This window comes from Aspergillus puulaauensis, chromosome 4, assembly GCF_016861865.1.
Source record: "Aspergillus puulaauensis MK2 DNA, chromosome 4, nearly complete sequence".
Lineage (NCBI taxonomy): Eukaryota > Fungi > Ascomycota > Eurotiomycetes > Eurotiales > Aspergillaceae > Aspergillus > Aspergillus puulaauensis.
Genome location: NC_054860.1, coordinates 1,184,713 through 1,204,646, shown reverse-complemented (window position 1 = coordinate 1,204,646; position 19,934 = coordinate 1,184,713). Strand labels below are relative to the sequence as shown.

The 19,934-nt window shown below is 49.7% G+C and overlaps 9 protein-coding genes across 9 annotated transcripts; 7 read left to right on the top strand and 2 right to left on the bottom strand.

Moving 5' to 3' along the window:
- Window positions 1-539: 539 nt before the first annotated feature.
- On the top strand, window positions 540-1,988 carry APUU_40496A (uncharacterized protein; the record flags this gene model as incomplete). The annotated part of the gene is made up of 5 exons (XM_041703574.1): window positions 540-725; window positions 792-915; window positions 990-1,113; window positions 1,178-1,623; window positions 1,678-1,988. The coding sequence occupies 5 exons, from the start codon at window positions 540-542 to the stop codon at window positions 1,986-1,988; spliced, it is 1,191 nt and encodes a 396-aa protein (XP_041556246.1).
- A 227-nt stretch (window positions 1,989-2,215) lies between these two features.
- Window positions 2,216-3,476, top strand: APUU_40495A (glycoside hydrolase family 16 protein; the record flags this gene model as incomplete). The annotated part of the gene is made up of 3 exons (XM_041703572.1): window positions 2,216-2,556; window positions 2,621-3,074; window positions 3,132-3,476. The coding sequence occupies 3 exons, from the start codon at window positions 2,216-2,218 to the stop codon at window positions 3,474-3,476; spliced, it is 1,140 nt and encodes a 379-aa protein (XP_041556245.1).
- A 380-nt stretch (window positions 3,477-3,856) lies between these two features.
- APUU_40494A (sulfotransferase family protein) lies at window positions 3,857-4,914 on the top strand (the record flags this gene model as incomplete). The annotated part of the gene is made up of 4 exons (XM_041703571.1): window positions 3,857-3,971; window positions 4,030-4,205; window positions 4,281-4,454; window positions 4,540-4,914. The coding sequence occupies 4 exons, from the start codon at window positions 3,857-3,859 to the stop codon at window positions 4,912-4,914; spliced, it is 840 nt and encodes a 279-aa protein (XP_041556244.1).
- Window positions 4,915-6,443: 1,529 nt separating this feature from the next.
- APUU_40493S (uncharacterized protein) lies at window positions 6,444-7,279 on the bottom strand (the record flags this gene model as incomplete). Its single annotated transcript, XM_041703570.1, has 2 exons — window positions 6,444-6,546; window positions 6,615-7,279. The coding sequence occupies 2 exons, from the start codon at window positions 7,277-7,279 to the stop codon at window positions 6,444-6,446; spliced, it is 768 nt and encodes a 255-aa protein (XP_041556243.1).
- A 786-nt stretch (window positions 7,280-8,065) lies between these two features.
- APUU_40492A (MDR family MFS transporter) lies at window positions 8,066-9,796 on the top strand (the record flags this gene model as incomplete). The annotated part of the gene is made up of 5 exons (XM_041703569.1): window positions 8,066-8,210; window positions 8,262-8,573; window positions 8,640-9,151; window positions 9,206-9,527; window positions 9,585-9,796. 5 exons carry the CDS (start codon window positions 8,066-8,068, stop codon window positions 9,794-9,796), a joined length of 1,503 nt encoding a protein of 500 aa, XP_041556242.1.
- A 942-nt stretch (window positions 9,797-10,738) lies between these two features.
- APUU_40491A (putative 2-deoxy-D-gluconate 3-dehydrogenase) lies at window positions 10,739-11,604 on the top strand (the record flags this gene model as incomplete). Its single annotated transcript, XM_041703568.1, has 2 exons — window positions 10,739-10,870; window positions 10,936-11,604. The coding sequence occupies 2 exons, from the start codon at window positions 10,739-10,741 to the stop codon at window positions 11,602-11,604; spliced, it is 801 nt and encodes a 266-aa protein (XP_041556241.1).
- Window positions 11,605-11,799: 195 nt separating this feature from the next.
- Window positions 11,800-14,807, bottom strand: APUU_40490S (putative DNA repair protein Rad4; the record flags this gene model as incomplete). Its single annotated transcript, XM_041703567.1, has 4 exons — window positions 11,800-13,550; window positions 13,595-13,940; window positions 13,987-14,190; window positions 14,241-14,807. The coding sequence occupies 4 exons, from the start codon at window positions 14,805-14,807 to the stop codon at window positions 11,800-11,802; spliced, it is 2,868 nt and encodes a 955-aa protein (XP_041556240.1).
- Window positions 14,808-15,597: 790 nt separating this feature from the next.
- CAM1_2 (translation elongation factor EF1B gamma) lies at window positions 15,598-16,408 on the top strand (the record flags this gene model as incomplete). The annotated part of the gene is made up of 6 exons (XM_041703566.1): window positions 15,598-15,600; window positions 15,659-15,715; window positions 15,783-15,798; window positions 15,858-15,983; window positions 16,088-16,300; window positions 16,374-16,408. The coding sequence occupies 6 exons, from the start codon at window positions 15,598-15,600 to the stop codon at window positions 16,406-16,408; spliced, it is 450 nt and encodes a 149-aa protein (XP_041556239.1).
- A 509-nt stretch (window positions 16,409-16,917) lies between these two features.
- On the top strand, window positions 16,918-17,577 carry APUU_40488A (uncharacterized protein; the record flags this gene model as incomplete). Its single annotated transcript, XM_041703565.1, has 1 exon — window positions 16,918-17,577. One exon carries the CDS (start codon window positions 16,918-16,920, stop codon window positions 17,575-17,577), a length of 660 nt encoding a protein of 219 aa, XP_041556238.1.
- Window positions 17,578-19,934: the final 2,357 nt, after the last annotated feature.

Genomic DNA, 19,934 nt, shown 5'->3' with positions numbered 1-19,934 from the left:
CCACCCTCGAACACCATGAACAACACAAACCAGCCCACTCCTCGCGGAATACTCGAGAGACAAACAGCCTTGGAAGAGAAATCTTGGTATTGACTAGTGAGAGCTCTGGAAACGGATCCCAGCCCCAGAGCCTCGCAGGCACTGCGTAAATCTTGCCCAACCGTGGATTTTCGTGCAGGAGGATCGTCCGCAGACAAAGAAACTCGATCAGATCATCCCACTTGAATGTGACCACGCAGCACTAGCAGCCCTGGCATCGCCAGTTTTGACTTTTGACTGAGCTATTGACTCAAGTACCAATAATGGGCTTTTCATATTATCCTTCGGAAGGTGGCTGCGGGGGTGAATATCACACTCCCACATCGTTCTAGACCCGCTCGGGCCAATGCGAGAAATCTATATCACCAAGCATAGAACTGTGACGGAGAATCTTGAGTTCATTCACTGAATATTACCCAGCTAGAAACATAGCCTACTTCAGCCCCCGGACGATTCCTAAAGGATTTCACTCTTGCTGCCGCATTCTCGCATCACCAGCCATGGCACCACAGGATCCAAACGCCAATGACGACCCTGCCACTCTCATATCCAGACTCCAAGGACTCGTCTCCAGACTAGGTAACGATGGAGACCACAAGGCAAAGAGAGAGTGTCTTCAGTTGGCCAATGCACTTACGGCCCAGTTGGAGCCGCCCGAGCACACAGCCATCGATATGGCATTTTCAGTACGTACTTTCCCAAGTTTCCGAGTCAGTCTAGGACTTTACCATCTACTAACCCCATCTCTGCAGCCTGTAATTGCCACCAGCGTCCGACTTGCCGTGGATATGAACCTGTTCGAGCATATTGTCCGAGACGGCCCTGTCACGTCTGCAAGACTGGCCGCGCTGTCTGGTGCTGAGGAGCTGTTCATCAGTATGAAGACCATTTCAGATTCCCCTATTTAACCTGGTGAAGAAAGTAAATATGACTGATATCTGGTATTCAAGTCCGGATCCTGCGAATTGCATCGACAGTGCACTTCGTTGAAGAAACCGCCGCGAACACCTGGAAGGCCACGCGCATCACGGAGGTAATGGCAAGGAAGGGGATATCAGCTAGTCATAGAGTGATGTTCGTTCCACATGATCCAAACCGAGTATTGTTTGTCCTGTTGGGCTAACGTCATCCTGTCCAGCTCGGAGGTGGTCGTCAGGCCGTTCCAAAGCGCCCCGGACTTCTTCCTCCAAAAGGGCCATTATTCATGCCCTACCGACCCAAAGAACGGTCTGGTGCAATTTGCTTTCGACACTGAGCAATCGGCCTTTGATTATCTCGGGTCTGATCCGTCTCTGCTCGCGGACTTCAATATTACCATGGAGGCTGCAGCGGGTAAGCGCATAAAGTGGACAGAGTGGTACCCCGTGCACAGTCGAGTACTGGACGGGGCATTGGAAGATACGGTGTTGATGGTGGATGTTGGTGGTGGTGATGGCCATGATATACTGCACTTCAATAGCAAGTTCCCGAATTCCGGTAGGCTGGTGCTGGAGGACTTGGGCGCAGTCACAGAGGGGATTGAAAAGTTGGACGAATCGATAGAGAAGATTTCATATGACTTCTTCACAGAGCAGCCGATTAAAGGTAAATGTTTCAGCCTGACGTTGTTGAAGGCAGAAAGGGTTAACAAGTGTATAGGCGCGAGGGTGTACTTCTACCACCACATTTTCCACGACTGGTCTGATTATTATTGTCACAAGATTCTACAGAGAGTGGCTGCGGCAATGACTCCGGGATATTCAAAGCTTTTGATTAACGATATGCTTGTGCCTGAGCAAGGTGCGTCAAAGTACCAGGCAGGGGCTGACATTTCAATGATGGCTTTCAGCGGCGGGATGGAACGTACAAAGCCGCAGTGGCGTGCACTTCTTGAGACAGCTGGATTTCAGATAGTTGAGTTTTGGGAGCCAGCTGGTGAGGGAGATGGTATTATCGAGGTTGTGATATGAATGCTGGTATAATATGAGTATACGTCGATCATCGACAGACTTCCCGATTGGGACAGGGATACATTTCATAAAAAGCATAAAAAGTGAGAAAAAGTATCGATCAACTTCGCATTCCGATGACAACATCGTCCATTCCATTCCATCTTCTCCCTTGCGTCCCTCGTCCACAACATCCCCGTCTCTTTTATCGCTATCTCCTGTCTCTGTTAAGCCATCCAGTAAACACCATGGCCGAGACGCACTTCCCCAAATCGTACGGAGACGATAGCATCGGCCTCCACCCGATCCCGCGCGGGATGGACAAGCAAGCATCGAGCTCAGCGGGGTCGCCTCATCGCGCATGGTACGATCCACGCGGGTGGTCGCTGCGCACAAAATTGATTGTTGGGATTGTCGGCATCGCAGCCATCATTGGTATTATTGTCGGCGCCGTCGAGGGCTCAAAAGCACGCCGGTATCCGGACTATGCGCCGCTGGATTATCATCTCGTGGATACATATTCGGGCGTTTCATTCTTTGATCAGTTTCATTATTTTTCGGACGAGGACCCGACAGATGGGTTTGTTCAGTATGTTTTGCGACCGTTGTTTTTATCTACTGTGTCTTGTTTACTTCTACTAACAACTCTGTAGGTATGTCGATAGAATCGCAGCGCAACAACTAAACCTTACCTTCGCCACTGAATCATCGGCAATACTTAAAGTCGACTCAACAACAAAGGACGTCATCAAGGGTCGAAACTCCGTTCGCATAGAGTCGAAGAAATCCTACGATACGGCCCTTTTCATATTCGATATCATCCATACCCCGTATGGGTGCGGCACCTGGCCGGCCCTCTGGCTGACGGATGGCTACAACTGGCCAGATAACGGCGAGATTGATGTACTAGAAACAACCAACAATGCTACTGATGGGAACGCCATCACCCTACACACAACGTCGGGCTGTAATATGGATGTGCGACGCAAGCAAACAGGCAGCGTGACATACAAGACTTGCGACAATAGCACGAATGCAAACGCCGGATGTGGTGTCCAGGGATCTCCAGCGAGCTATGGGCAGGAGTTGAATGACAATGGCGGTGGTGTGCGTCTCTCCTTGCCATTCAGAAATTTATCGAACTGCTACTGACAACGCTACCAGATATACGCCCTTGAACTGCGCCAGGCAGGTATCAGAGGCTGGTTCTTCCCCCGGGATGACATTCCATCGGATATTGGGAATGCGAGCAACTCCCCTGACCCATCAAGCTGGGGGACGGCATTAGCGGACTTCCCCAACACGAGCTGCGATATCCCATCGCATTTCAAGAACCAGAGCATCATTGCGAATATCGACCTTTGCGGTTCATGGGGCGGGAGTCCTGATGTGTATACGGACCAGTGGAGCTGCCCTGGCGACTGTCCAGTTTATGTGGCAAAGAATCCGGGAAGCTTCACGCAGGCGTACTGGGAGTTTGGCGAGTTCAAGGTTTATCAAGCGAATTAATTGGCATCTCATTCTTCTGTCTGTTGGAAATTCTGTTGTTTATTGGAGTTGGAGGTGTTGGTTGGATATCCTGCTTTTGTACGATAGATAGATACCCTAATGTTTAGTAGGTGGATTGGAAACAAATCAATGAACCAATTTCCGCTGTTTTAGATGATGTTATAATTACTACAGTTGCTGAAACAATCTGGTATAAAGGGAGTCTGGTATAAAGGGACTTGTTTGTGCTTTGTTGCTTCGTTTGTTGAGATCAACCGCCACAGCTTGTCTTAAACCAGGAACTCCCTCCATTGTGTACGACTCTTAATCTACATCATGAACGCCATTCCTAATCTCGCAAAGCATCTTCCCTCATATTATCAAACTTCCTATACACTAAAATGGCCGCAAACGCCCCCTTCCCCGCCGCAGACCACCCGATGATGAAACCACCCTTCAGACGAAAGAAACCGATGCAAGTCCTCGCTCTAGGAATGTCTCGAACAGGAACCTTATGTACCCAAACCCTCAAATTCATCAAGTACCGGTAAACATACTAACCATGCATGCTCAGCCCTCTACACTGCGCTCAACGAACTCGGATACAACTGCTATCATATGACCGAATGCTGTCTGGACTTCCGCAACGACTCGCTTCTATACTGGAATAAGGCCATCGATGTGAAGCGCCGTGGATATGGGAGGGAATTGAAGAGGAGGCATTTTGACTTGATGCTTTGGCGATATGATGTATGATTTAACCAACCACCCACATATACTAGCCCTAAGTAGCCGGATCATACATACAGACTAACTGAGCATTAGGCCGTCACCGACTTCCCATGTACTCTCTTCGTCGAAGAGCTCATGGACGTATACCCCGACGCAAAGATAATCCTGACAACGCGCGATCTAGAAAGCTGGGTCTCATCCATGCAGCACAGTCTTTACGCCATTCTCAGGATGAAGCGGCTAAAGCTTTTGGCCTTGTTTGACTGGGTACGTGCTCACCTATTGTCTCTAACCCCGTCTATTCTAATATACGACAATTGTATAAGTGCTAATGCATACGCACATGGTCTAGAAATACACCCGTCCAGTCCTAAAACTCATCCGCTCCGCACTCACAATCTGGACCGACGGAGTACCAAAGGACCCAGACCATCTGATAGCCGGCTACGTCGCGCACAAGGCACACGTTCGCGGTGCCGCACTGCAACGTAAGAGAGAAGTCTTCGAGTTCTCCGTGAAGGATGGATGGAGGCCGCTGTGTGACTTCCTGGGTAAAGAAGTTCCGACGAAACCGTTCCCAAGGGTGAACGAGGGGAGTTTTATTGCGCAGTATCTGAAACTGATGTTTTGGAAAAGGGTTGTGGAGCTGGGGGCGCCGATTCTGGTGGCGGCTTGCGTGTCTTGGGTTATGAATGGGGTGTTTTGGTGGTGGGTTTTGCCTATGTAGTAGATGTATATAGATATTACTGGTAATATGATTGAAACATCAGAGTGTATTCAAGATTACCCAGTGAAACAAGAGGGTGATGGTATCCCTACCAAGCTGGGCGCCTCCCACAAATAGAAAGAAAATATAAGTAGCGTGGATCCAACCAATACTCGACTCCGAATACTCCCCATTGACGCACTCATAGTACACCAGGCCCCGAGAACCACAGACCATGCCTTCCGGCCTCCGCCGGGGTAATCTTCGTCGTCTACCTGAGTTGGCGTATCAGGTAGCATTCAATGGCGATCAAACACAAAACATGACAGATAGGAAATGTCCCAATTGCAAAAATTCGCCACGTTGAAGCACCCCAAGCTCGAGTCATGTTTGATGACATACGCCAGGCAGCTGAGTCAGTCTGGAAGTCAAACTTCGTCTAATAGTTCTTGTATTATAAAGCGATTTTCACAAGGGCGTCTGCCGGTGCATATTCGCAGGTATATTTGTAAGTATGTATGAGTTGGGGCATCTCCGCCGCACCACATGCTGGCTGACGCTATCTGTTGCAGTCGGCCCAAGCTCAGGATTGTTATCAGAAGTATTATATTCCTACAGCCAGGAACTGGCCGTCAATGCATTGACCATGCCCTCATCTTCCTGGTGCATGGGACAATAAAGCATGGATCTATATTCGGCCATTCCCCTATATGCATGTTCTTCGATTATGGGCCTTGAACGTCCTCCCACCATTCCACCAGGAAACCTTCAATTTGCTTTGTATCACAGCTGGCATTTTTATCAGTTTGGTGCACAAATATCGCGCTCCTTTCACGATTCTTACTCCCAGAAGCCTTCGTGATCGTCCAGACCCGGAGACCTGAATGTGGAAAAATCAAGTGCTGGTTACCATCCAGGACGGATATCAGACACTGGTGTGCTCTGAAATCCAATCTCGGAGAGTAATATCAATTGCATCTCTGTCTGAATTAGTTATCTGTTTTGCAGGGGCACCTATGTGATAGGCAAAATCCTATTGTCCAGTCCGATCGTCAACCGGACCAGCAATACCAAATGCTGTGTAAGTGACCAAACCGATCAAAGACATGAATCACATAATAGCCGAGTCTCTTTATAGGCGAATATTTCTGACGAGCCGGCAATATGGGAATACTTCATGCATAATTTATATATATAGAGATATTGTCAATATCCAACACAAATCTCCTTTTGGATCATGATACCTGATCCTTCCCCCTCCGGGTGGTCAATTGAGATCCGCATCATGGGATGGATGTCGCGAATAGTGTGATTTATTGCCAACCCGTGACCCCCCCGGCTTCTGTAAATACTCCTTGTGTGTCCGCTTAGCCCCGTATTATGCGTGCCGGCCTTGTCATGCCGGGTGTCGGTCAGCCGAATGTGCAGTATACTGAGCATCCTCTCAATTCCAGGGAATAATGGAGAGTAGGTGGCTAAATTAGCGCAAATCATTGAGATGCCAAGGTTGATAACGGAGCAGAGTAGTGCTCGTGCTAAACAAGCAGTATCTATATTAGGCAAGTTCCCAAAGTCATCCCTGTCTGGTACTTACGTGCATCGTCGACAGGGCTGTATGAGTAGACGATTCGCAATGTTCCGCTGACGAGAATACTATCTGATAATTAGCATCTCTTTATCCCAGGCTAGGTAAACGATGGGAACGAAAGGTAGGTACTGACAAGGTACTGAGCAAGAAAGCAGCGGCAACGGCCACTCGCTTGCGCAGACTCATATTCAATCCCAGGGCCACGGGTATCGCTATTGCAATAATGACTGTGTCGATAATAATGCTCGCCGCTCCAAAGACAGCAAAGTGAGCGAAGAAATGGAAACATTGTCCTCCATCCATGGACTTGTCCCAGAAATAGGGGATCGGTCTGCAATATAACATGGTGCTTATTACCCCGGTCACAAACCAGAGAATGCAGGAGACAATGGTGATCTTGATTATCTGGCGGGAGTATTCTCCGGAAAAGAGACGCCGGTAGAGGAAGCAGACCGACAGTTTAACCGGGGTGGCAGTGATAATGTACAACGGGCAAGAGGCGAATAGCGACTGCATGTACTGGACGTATTTTCTATGTGCATTGCGACGGTCATGGTAGACCTGTCCACCTCCCAATGTGTAAACGCATACTAGGGCGTTCGCGCAGAAGCCAAAGTAAGATATCGTAGCCAGGAGAATGAGCCAGTCGTCTAACTCAAAGGGTACGCGCTTGATCCGCCTTGCTCCAAATCGCAGACCTATTGCCAGTCCGGACAACAATAAGCCCAAAATCGTCACTGCTAGTGTGGCGCTGCCGATGCCGTTCAGATCTGTAGATAAAGAGCGTGCTGCGAGCATGTTGCGAAGGCGAAAGGCCAGAGCCTGGAAATATGCGACTGCTATGGGTTATTGAATGGTTAATCCATAATTGAAGTCGTTCTCTCGCGGATCTTAACGCGTTAATAAATATTGGAAACTCAGATTTGATATCCGAAATGAGACCACGTCTGATTGCAGACTTGTGTTCCCAGACAACGTCGTGTTGAAGTGCCGGACTCGAGCCGACCTACCAGATATCATCACCTCTGGTGAACCTGCATATTTTATTTTCAGCGGACATTTGAGATTCATAATACTGCCGGAGGCTCTAGGCTAGAAGGAGAGTGATGCATCGCATGCGCTGGTCAACAACAATGCTGATATTAGCTCGCCTGTTATTATTCTCGTAGAAACCACTCAACTGGAAGAATTAAAATATCTCTAGCACCTAGCACCTTCAACCTTTTTGAAACTTTCATATATTGGATTTCATCTCCGCGAAAGCTTGAGATATACTTCGCACCCAATCTTAGGGCTGACAATCGGTGGTGGTAATGGTGGAGATCTCTCCAGGGGAACGCGCCAGTAAAGATAGAGGAGCGAGTGAGCACAACTGGAGCCCCGATGATGCCACCGATAAGGCGATAAGGCGCTGGTTCAGTGAAAATTGTGCAGTGGGACTTTTTCTCGGGCGATAGCAACCCCGCCATCCGCCGTCTTTCCCCATTGGGAGCCCGACTTCCACCGTCTTTCCTCCATATATCAGCCAATTCCAACTGTGCTTGATCTTGGAGACTTTAAAAGAACCGCGGAATTGTTAGCAAAATGGCCTACGGAACAATTGCCTCCGCTCATGAAGCGCAGCCTGATCTCGAAGGTAGCGACCAGGAACAGGAACAGGAACAGCCGCTGTTGGCCTCCGATCCAGATTTGTGGAAGCCGCCCGTAGGCTTCATCTGGATTGAAGTCGGTGCGTTGACAACCACTCGTGCCATGTTTGACAAATCTAACAGTACTACAGCGATTTTTGCAAATGTCTTCCTCTCCGGTTTTGATGGCACAATCACGGCCTCCACATACGCCCTAATCAGCTCCGAATTCAACGCTGCGAATACCTCCTCCTGGCTCACCACTTCGTACTTGATCACAAGTACCGCTTTCCAGCCTTTGTACGGCCGCTTCTCCGATATCTTCGGTCGTCGCACCTGCTTCTTCACCTCGACGATTTCTTTCCTCCTGGGATGTCTCGGGTGCGCTGTTGCGAAAGACGTGATCTTCTTGAATCTCATGCGCGCGTTGACTGGTATCGGCGGTGGGGGTTTGATGACAATGGGTATGTATCCTCGCAACGAAACCGTCTGCCAAGGCGCAAGTACTCCGTACTGATCCGATCCGATAGCAACGATCATCAACTCCGACATGATCCCCTTCCAGCGCCGCGGAATGTACCAGGCCGCCCAGAACGTGCTTCACGGATTTGGATCCATCTGCGGTGCCTCACTTGGTGGTTCGATAGCAAATACGATAGGATGGAGATGGTGCTTTCTTCTACAAGTCCCAGTGTCCATCTTCGCGCTGATCGTTGGACGCATCGTGATCCCCAAAAGAGAAAAGTCGCCCACTGCAGTCGGACTGAGTGTCTGGAAGCAGGTTGATCTCACCGGCGCCCTTCTTCTAATCCTTGGCCTCTCGGTGCAACTCGTCGGATTAAGTCTTGGAGGCAATGAGCTTCCCTGGACTAATATCTGGGTTATTTCGTCGTTGGTTGGCAGTTTCGTTTTGTTAGGCGCATTCCTCCTCGTGGAGGCGAAAACGACGGCCATCCCCGTTATACCCCTGCGAATGCTCCACGGTATTCTTCCTGTTTCGACGCAGATTGCGAATGTCTGTGTTGGGATGTCTGCATATGCTGTATGTTCTTTTACGCTTCCTCCCACTGCATTTGTGGTGCCTAACAAGAGATAGTTCCTGTTCAATCTTCCCCTATTCTTCCAAGTCGTCCTCCTGGACAGTGCTTCCAAGGCTGGCGCTCGTCTTGTCATTCCCTCCTTCGCAACCCCCGTCGGCGGCCTCGTCTCTGGTATTATCATGTCGCGATACGGGAAACTAAGCCATCTGGTGCGCGTTGGTGCAGGACTGATGTTTGTGGGAAATCTTCTCGTCATGGCAATCCAGTTCTACGATGCCGAGTGGAAGTACTTTGTTTATGTGGTTCCCGCCAATTTGGGACAGGGCATTGTTTATCCGGCCATTCTGTTTACCTTCCTGGCTGCTTTTGGACACGACGGTATGTGCCATTTTCCTGGGTCCAGTTATGGTGAGATGGTAACTAACTGTGTTGTAGACCACGCTGTCTCCGCCTCAACCGTCTACCTCATCCGCTCGCTTGGAACAGTCTACGGTGTCGCCATTACGTCGACAATTGTACAAAATGAACTTTTGCGCTCATTGCCTGGGGCATTGCGCGGAGTACCGAATAAATGGAAAGTACCACTCCTCCCATCCCTCCGACCATGCACCTCATCTCATCCCCCCCACTTCTCGTCCCCCTCCTAGTCACGACTATCCCTGTCCCACCCATATATCTTAATGTAGCAACCCGCTCACCATCCATCTTTCTCCCTGAAAATAGGTAATCGATGAGATCCGCCACTCTGTCTCTGCAATCTACGACCTCGACCCGGAGGTCCAACTCGCAGCAAGAGAGGTATACTATGGTGGCATTCGCATGGCGTTTGCCGCTAGCTCCGTGTTTGGTTGTATTGCGACATTGGCAGCAATGTTCGCGAGGGGTCGGGGTTTGAAGAGGTCAGAGAATTAATCTCTTTCCGCCTCTCCTTTCCCGCCTCGTTGTCGATGGAATTTGGCGATGCTGAGGGTTAAAATTGGTGCAAATGATGCAGAAAACCAGAAGCTCTGCATAGAAATGTTGATGTACAGCGTAGTAGGTGTATGGTAAGTTGCTCTGAGCAGTGGAAACAGATGAAACCTGGAAGTGGTCTTTTAGATGTTAGATGGTGAAATAGTATTGGGCTAGAATCGATAGATTGGATTGGTGATTTGAATAAGCCCGGCCTGTCCCCATATTAGAAATTCCTATGATTCAAAAATCATATAGATCTGTGTTCCGATACACAGCTGCCCATACACGGCTCTGCAGGTCGACTTGCGGAGATTTATCCGACAGTCAGGAAAAGGTTCGAGAGCTCCTCAAGTTGCGGATTAGATTCCACGACATGTAGCGGATTTATATTAGAGCTCTATAAGTGCTTGCCGATGTGCAATCCAACTCGCATCCCTCATTATATACTTCCCCGGCATATGCCCTGTCGACCGGATAATCGCCGACCCGCCCAATAGCCGATGCGGGGAGACCGGGCTTTGTCGGCAATGGAAACATCCCAATCTGGATGCCCCGCACCCTCTACTTAGATATATAGCACTCCCCCTCCATCAATTTCTAATCTCTAACCACAATTCAAACCAAAAATTCAAAAAATGGCAGACTCAGTCCCCTCCCTCTTCTCCCTCCAGGGTAAGACCGCCCTCATTACCGGCGGAACCCGCGGCATTGGCGCCGCAATGGCAATTGCCCTTGCTGAAGCCGGCGCGGATATTATCCTCGTCCAGGTAACCATTCCCACTCTCTCTCTTTACACGTATAAGACAGCTAACCATCCAATCACGATCAACAGCGAGATGCCTCAAACACCAGCACCCACGACCACATAACCAACACCCTAAAGCGCAAAGCCACAATCCACACAGCCGAACTCTCCGACCGCTCCTCCGTGAAAGCCATCATCCCCACACTCGTCTCACAGGGCCACAACCCAACCATCCTGCTAAACTGCGCGGGCATCCAGCGCCGACACCCATCGGAGAAATTCCCAGACGAGGACTGGGACGATGTCCTGAATGTGAACCTCACCAGTGTATTCACGCTGTGTCGCGAGTTCGGCGCGTATATCCTCTCTCAGCCGGAGAGTGCTTTTGTGAATGGCCGCAAGAAGGGGTCGATTATCAATGTTGCCTCGCTGCTCTCGTATCAGGGCGGGATTACGGTTCCTGCGTATGCGGCGAGTAAGGGCGGTGTTGCGCAGTTGACGAAGGCGTTGAGTAATGAGTGGGTCGGGAAGGGGATTAATGTGAATGCGATTGCGCCGGGGTATATTGATACGGATATGAATGTTGCGTTGATCAATGATAATAACCGCAATGTGGGCATCATGGCGCGCATTCCGGCGGGCAGGTGGGGGAAGCCCGAGGACTTTAAGGGGCCGGTGGTGTTTTTGGCCAGCGAGGCGAGTTCGTATGTTAGTGGGGAGTTGGTTACGGTTGATGGGGGGTGGATGGGAAGGTAAAGTGGCCTCTGGGGAGCCTTGGTTTTGTATCTTGTAAATAGAATGTCGGATTAGGTGTATACATTTTTAGATTACTACCTTCTTGTGGTTACTTTGTCCGGTTGTAGGTTCTTCGAATGTTTGATTCGACTTAATGTAAAGTTGCTTTAAATGGGTATACAAGATTTAACATGCTAGAATTGACTGCAGCAAAGCTCAATCCGACATCAGCCACTCAGGAACCGCATCCTCATCATCGGGGTCTTCTGATAGTAACGAGCCCTTGTCATCTTCAGAATGCTCGGATACAACCTCCACAGACTGGGTACGCGACTGCACCTGCGAAGGAGCTCGGGAGAGTATCTCGACACTTGCAGAAGCAGAATCGTTGACCGAAGACGCTACCATAATCGGCTCTTCGACTGAGGTGCCTGGTGCCCCGAGGTCAACAGGTGCGCGGTCTTCGTCAGCTTGTTCGGTGGCGCGGCGTTGGTGGGCCATAGACACATCTGGTGTATTGCTAGGCACGACAACAAGGCTATATCTTGACTGTGTAGTCGCGCTATTAGGCGGCTCCGGGGCTCGTTCGGGCACTCTTTCGGGTGCACCTCCATCGTCAGGAACAAACCCACCAGCAAGATCATCCACATCAACGTGAGGATGGTTTCCCGGTTGCTCCCGGCGGACAGGGGAGGCCATTTCCCCATCAGATTCGGGGAGAAACCCACCACCTATATCTTCATCTTGAGCAGCATACTTTTCTGTTTGTCCCTTGGGCTGCGATGGAGTTGCCATTTCGGCATCAGATTCAGGAAAGAACCCACCGCCCATCTCTTCCGGCTCTTCGCTTTTCTCGAGGCCACTCGCTTCGTCATCAGCTTCGCCTTCAACTGCGTAGCCTCTGACTCGCTCGGCAATCCGAAGTTTCAACAGAAAAAGCTTCCATGTGCGAAGGACCTGGGCAGACCTTTCCTCAAGTTCATTTCGCACTTTCTCTTCCTCAAGGCATTTCAGGACCTCTTGGACCGCTTCATGGTATTCAACCGCGACTACTACTCCTTGTATGACGGCTGTACCATGACGTCCTTTAAAGTTGAACCCAGTAACAGCATCTGCGTAGTCAATTCCCAAAGTACGTGCAGCATATGCAGCATCCAGGTGCCTAATATGGAACCCTCCAGGGGGCACCATGCTTGGGGCGTAAATGTCCAGATTTCCGTAGGCGTTCTTTGGAACTTTCCCCTCGACAACAGGTGGCGGTTTGTATAATTCTGTTTGAAAATACGCGTATAAAGCGGTTTCTTCAGGCTCTTCCTCATCGTCGAGGCTTATTCCCTTGTTTTTCGCCGGTATGCGCTTTAAAGCTTGCTCACCTATTTTAATATCCCGACCAAGTCGATACCACTTATTCGCACTTCGAAGGGTGTGGACATCAGACCGGCGATATACCGGCTCTATCTGGCCCTTAGCTCCTGCCTTCCCAAGGCTGACTTGTCCTGTAGCACGTTTCGGAAATATGATCTCGTTGCGACGGAGATGCCGCTCTAGCGCATAGACGGGGTGGTTTTTGAAGTCTTGCACATTCCGTGGCATTGGCTCGGAAGCTGTCTTTGCCGTCAACTCACCAATTTCGAGTTCATCGCGGTCCTCTAAGAATGGCCTTTCAAGGTATTGAAGTACTCTTTTCCACCACGCTTCACCATTCTTGGTCGATTCAACACGGAGTTTGCGAACCTTTGCGTTGAATGCCTTCGTGTAACGCCTTGTGACATCTCTTGCCGAGGCATCCTCTTCAAATGCAACAACATAGCTGAGAAGATTATACGGATCAGCTGCAGGTGGTTCGAGTCTGTGTGGCTTCGCCAGCGTCCTCGTCACCATGGGGTCGATTACTATCCATTTCTGAAAGGCCTCATTGAATGCTTCTACCCAAAATACCGGATATGATGATTGACTTGGTGCCGGTCCTGGAAGGCGTTAGTATTGCTTTGCATAGTCTAGTTGTACTTACTGGCAGGGAAAGTGCTGTGGGGTCGAGTTGGCTTGAATGCGGGCCGACCAAGCCGCCTGATAGGGGATGCTTTTGCCGTATCGGACTTCGCTTGCCCATCGGTTAATGATTCTGAATTGTCTGACGATATGACGATGGGTTGAGGCTCCGGCTTGGGTGGTGGTTCCATTGTCCCTGAGAATGGCAGCGGCTGCAGAGAGCACACCAGTCTGGCTTCCACCGCAACAGAACGCAGCAGTGCGCAAAACAGCTGGGCACCGAAATCACGAGAGCCTTGCAGTGTCTTGGCCTGTTTCCGGAAATCTTCTTTTGAGAGAAATACTTCGGCATCTGACATAATGCCCTCCTATAGCATATCAGTAGTGTTCAGTTGGAGAAGCTGGAAGTATTACTGTTTTCCTCTTCAGAGAATCAGCGTCATACGCCCAATGAGCACGCCGCATCCCAGGCTTTGTGACCCGGAATCTCTTGGTGAATACATCCCCAGCCTGGTTGAGGCCGTCGAGAAACATAGCTGATCTAGTATGCTGCGCTTTGTCCTCCGGTGGGTTCAGTTGCGACCTTATATGCTTTGACAACGTCTTCTTAAGAGAGCCCTACAACAATTATACACCTGGAAGATTCAAAGAGGATGGATGCAACGCACCTGTACTTCCTCATCGTTGCACCACAGATTACGCCGCTGGACATGGCCCAACAAACAGAGCAGATGCGTCTTATGAATGTCAAGTCTGAGTTTCTTCTCGGCCGCTGTTACAGGCTTGCGCCGGACGACCCGTCGCTTCCGCTCCTCCTGCTGACCCAGAGTGATCTGAAGCGGCGCGTCATCCGAAACAGAAACAGAACTTGAGGGGCCCGGAAGAGAAGACTGTTGGATATCGACCTCTTCCCATTCCATATCGGATTCTTCTGACTCTGATGGTGAATTATATACAGTCTGCGGTTTTTTGGCCGCACTTTCTTCGATATCTATGGCATCTTGTGTTCCTCGATCCGCGAGTTGCGTCTGCGCAGATGTTGCTCTGTATCCCGCGGGCTTAAACCGCTTCGTCGGTCTGTTATTATCCGATGAGCCAGTTTCCCGTGCATCGGCCTCGGCCAGCATATCTCTGTAGACCTCAGGTATCTCGTCTTCATCTTGTCGTCTGGACCGGCGACTGCTGCGGGGAGCTGCGCGCGTTGCGAAACGACCGGGGCGCGTCCGGGACGACATCGTGGACCCGTTTGCGTCGCAGCATGAAGGATGATGTACCCGACTTAACAGGCAGCGGTGTAGGTCAAGATTGTTGATGGGCCTTATCAGATGTGTTTGCGTTTGGATAATGGAACACCGAGAACGCGATCTCCAACTCAGTGAGTCAAATCACGTGCATTTTCAATGATGTAATTGTATGTCTTTCCCAATTAGGGAGTTGCCTGTTTTGGTCAGGGCATCTTCACTTAGCCCTGTGAATATCATATGATGTTAACCAGGCCATTACTGAAGGCTGTGACAGGCATCATTCATTGAAAGATTCTAGATTTTAGAATGCGCCTCTCTACCCAAACACTGGCTCAACCTTATTGTGATACATGGTTGTGGGGTTTGCAACTCCTCTCAGCCGTACTCTGTAAACCTTCAAAATGAAATGCTAGATTGTTACTATCCTTTTTCACTCCAGTCAGATTCCTTCTCCTTCTCCGTTTATCTCTAGGTGTTTCTCTCTCAATCAACATACACTTTTGATTCGAGATTCGAGAAGCCAAAGCTTTGAACTATACCTCTCGCCCTCTACTTTATTTATGCTACATCGTTTAATATAGACCCTGTTCATAATTCCCCTACCTAAGTACCACACGTAAATATCACGACATTGTAATAGTCGGGTCTTGTATATCGCGATGCACGATCTTGTCTTGGCAGGGCGGCCGTGCATCCATCGTTCAACTCCCCCAGACATCAACCCCCTCTCCATCACTGCACCCCGCCCCATCACAAGGACCATCGCAGCGTGTCTCTAAAAATGGTACATCCCAAACAAACAATGCCCTGGATACAGATCTTGACTTTCTAACTCCCCCCAGGCCGCCTCGCTCAGCCAAGACCAAATCTCCCAGTACCGGGATGTCTTCAAGATCTTCGTAAGGCTCCGCGGGGTAATCTGCCCCTATCCAGACCCATACTGACTTTTTCGTCCGTTTAATACAGGATAAAGATGGAAACGGTCAGTTATCGGCGGCGCGGCTAGTTACTCTGTGGCGCCTATATTAACTTCATTCCCAGGACACATAACTGCCGAGGAACTTGGCGAAATCATGGGCTCTCTCGGCCAAAATCCTACCGAGACCGAGTTGAAGGATATGGTCGATGAGCTGGATTTGGACCGGACTGGGACCATTGATTTTGATGGTTTGTTTTTTAATTTTTTTTTTATATATTCTTTTATATTTTTTTTAATTCTCCTACCCCGAGCAGCCTCGTTATACTTTTACCCTATACTAATACTGCGCTAGAATTCCTCGTCATGATGTCTCGCAAAGTCAAAGACGCGGACCCCGAGGCAGAGCTCCGCGGGGCCTTTGAAGTGTTTGATCAGGACAAGAACGGCACTATCAGTGCAGATGAGCTCCGGAAGGTGTTGACATCTATCGGGGACGATGTTACGGATGCGGATGTCGATGAGATGTTGAAGCTGGCAGATGTTAATGGCGATGGAAGTATCGATTGTGAGTACATCTGATATCGATATTCTTTCTTTATGCTATATGGGATTAAGCTTATGTTTCTTCTTTCTCGAAGACCAGGAATTTGTGAGGTTGATGTCGCAGAATTGAGGACATGGTGGGTATTTGGTTAGCGGTTGGTGGCTTGCTGTTGAGTTTCTGCTATACCTTTTAATCCATTCGTTTTAATCTACTCTGGTATAGCAAAATCGAGTCATTTGGTCTTCTTGGGCGTTAAGTATTGTCTCCTCCCAAGGACGTTCATCGCAGAAATATATTTCAACGTTTAAACTTCCCACTGTAACACCTCAATCGCAACACAACGGAAATGTTATTTTGGTCCCGTAGCGCGACTATGCCCAACTTGACAGTTCCATTTGAAGTATTAATGAAATATATTTTCTCTTATTTATTTTACTTTTTATTTTCTTCGAGTTATGTCTTGTTTTCACTAATGACAGGCTACGCTAGAATCACCTGACGGCGGGGGCTACCGGTAAAAAAAAAAAAACAACAACAAAAAAACCAACAGGCTTCCAGTGAGGCAGAACAGCAATTGGTCAAAGTCAAAGCTTTATTTTCTGAATTTCCTTTTCTTTCAGTATCAAGAACGACTGACAATGGCCTCCAACCGCTGCTCGGGCCATGTTACCTTCAATGAAGTCTACAACGGAGCCATCTCAGAATGGCCCGAAAACCTCCCAGGATACATCTGCAAAGCACCACCAGTAGGCCCCGAAAGCGCGCCTCGCCTAGCTCAATGCTGCTCAGGACACGTCTACAACATCACCTCGCCAACCTCCCCCGATGACCCAGCTTACCCGGTCACCTGTGCCACCCTCTGCCAGGTCGACCCAGCATTTGACGCGAAGAACGAGAGCAACCCGTTCGGGTGGTCCGACTTCTTCATGTGCCTGAGCGATGGCGGAAAACCTGATAGCGGGATTGTTAATTGCGGCACTGTGACCGTCAAAGGGGAGCCAGCGCCTACCTCGTTCTCGTCTACGCCGTCTGGAACCTGGTTGCAGGATTGGACGACGTACTGGACTTATGAGACTTACTCTGATTATATGTTTACGTACTGGATGGAGGTGGACGATTATGCTACTGCTGATGGAGAACATACGACGAAGACTGTGGATGGGGCTGCCTCTACCTCTGCAACTACGACTGCTACGACCAATCCTCCATCCGGAACGGCGGCGTCGACTTCGTCTGGGACGGATGCGTCTTCGACTGTTGAATTATCATCGTCGTCTTCTATTGATCAAGATGCATAAACGCCGACTGGCACGTCAGGTAGTGGGAGGTTTGGGGTGGGTAGGATGGGTGCGGTTCTTCTCGTTGTTTGCTTCCTTGGTGTGGGACTGGGTCCTGTTTGAGCTTTGACAGGAGCAGAAGGTGAGATATATTAATGTAATTCTTGTAATAGACAATAATACGAGCATTCAGAGTCTGAACTAGTCTTCCAGTGACATGGGATAAGGATCCCTCGGTCTGCAAAAAGTACAGGAGTGAATGAGTCTATCAAACACCACGGGGCTATATGGACTCACTGCTCCGCTGTATATTGACTTCGCCACCTTGAATATTTTCCTTTTCCATCTCCAATGTTACATTGAAGGGGCAGATAGCTGGTGAAGTCTCTCAAGCACTTGCAGGTTGCAAGTGTGAGAACCCCTCAGTGTTGTGAATAGCACACACTTTGACCAACCAGCGGGGTATATAGCCAGACTTCAGTGTGAACAGAGGCGATAATGACGTACCTGAGCTGTAGCTGAATTTAATTAAATACTTTTACGTGAATATCTGCGCATCACTGCGCTTGAATATTATATCCCAGCTAATAGACTGGCTTCTTCTTCACTTTTCAGCCCTCCCCAAATCCGGGGAAAACGCCCGGTAGTATAACACTTGATATCTAATGAATATCTTCGTTATTCTACAGTGACAAGCTCTGATTCTACCTGTCCCTCTTGTCTATAAATGCATGCTTCTCGCACTGATTTGGCCTTCTCATTCTTCCTCTCTTTCCAACCACCCTTCGCTGTCACTTCCATCTTCCACCCTCGGCATACTGCTTACTTCAAGACTCCTTGTACACCGTCTTCCAATCTCAACCAAAATGCATGTCTCTAGTCTTGCCTACGTGGCCATCCTGGTCACTGGCGCAATTGCCGCACCTGGTGTCGCTGCTCGTGGTTCGTTGCCTTCTTATCAGCCCTCCCTGTTTCTGCCCTAACAAACCTGTTTTGTATAGACGCCAAAGCTTCCCTGCCCAGGCCTGCTGGTGGTGGGTGCCTGTCAATATCGAATACATTCTACTTCTGTTTCTAACACTTTTGTCTGCTATAGGTCACTGGGACACCTCTAACCCCTATGTTGGTGGTATTCGTGGTTAGTTCCTCTCTCAGGATACCCCCTGTGCCAGTACTAACCAGTATTCCCAACTATCCAGAGAAACGCGGTGATGGTATGTGGACTGTTTGTATTAAACTCGCATCATTTCAAATCTAACCTGGTCACTGCGCAGGCCCAACAATCACCAATATTGGCCATCCTGCTGCACCCACTTATGGTGACCGTGAGTACCTCAGTCTCTTACAATGCAGCCATTCTCGATACTGACCAGCCTTGCCGGTATAGATGGACCACCCATCAAGCGTGAGCAAAGGCTTCCCTATTCCACAACGCCCCGTATGCCCATCGGCGATACTAACCAGGCACTCGGTCCAGACAAAGCCCGTGGTGACGTCGGATACAACGAGCACTGCAACAACGACGACGAGTGCGTCGTTGGCTCATTTTGCATCACGAACAGGTGCAGTGTTGGCCGCGATCTAGAGGACGACAGCAAACAATGCACCAGCCACGAGGACTGCGCCGTCGGCTCTTTCTGCGTGAGCAACCGATGCAGCGTCGGCCGCGACTTCGAGTGCACCCAGGACACTGATTGCGTTGTTGGCTCGTTCTGCATTGCCAACCAGTGCTCCGTCGGACGCGACTTCGAATCCGAGAGCGAGGAATGCACCCAAGACGGCGATTGCGGCGTTGGGTCTTTCTGCGTTAACCAGAAGTGCTCCGTCGGACGCGATTTCGAATGCACCCAGAACGAGGACTGCGTTGTTGGGTCCTTCTGTATCGAGAATACGTGCTCTGTCGGCCGCGATCTGGAAGACAACAGAGAGCCTGAATGCAACGCCCACGAGGACTGTCCTGCCGGCTCCTTCTGTACGAACCACCATTGCTCTGCCCGTCGCAATGTCGTCCGTGACCTCGCCGAGTTCCTCGGTGAGTGCAGCAGCCATGGAGACTGCGGTGTTGGCTCGTTCTGTGTGGGTCACTGGTGCACCGTTGCCCGCAAGCTCGAAGACGGCAGCGTGAACCTTGCTGCTCGTGATGTTGTTGCGGAGGATGTAAGTCTATCCCATTCATACCACCCTCGTGTCCCAAGAACTTAGCTGATGTGTCTTTCTTTTCCTACAGGACGATTACTGGTACCTTGAGGCACGCTCCGCCGTCGAAGTCCTCGACGAACTCTCAGGCCGCAACGAAAAGCGCAAGCCAAAAAACAAGTGTCCCAAGAAGTGCGGCAATGGCAAGCACTGCTGCTCTAACCACTTCTGCAATCCTCCCA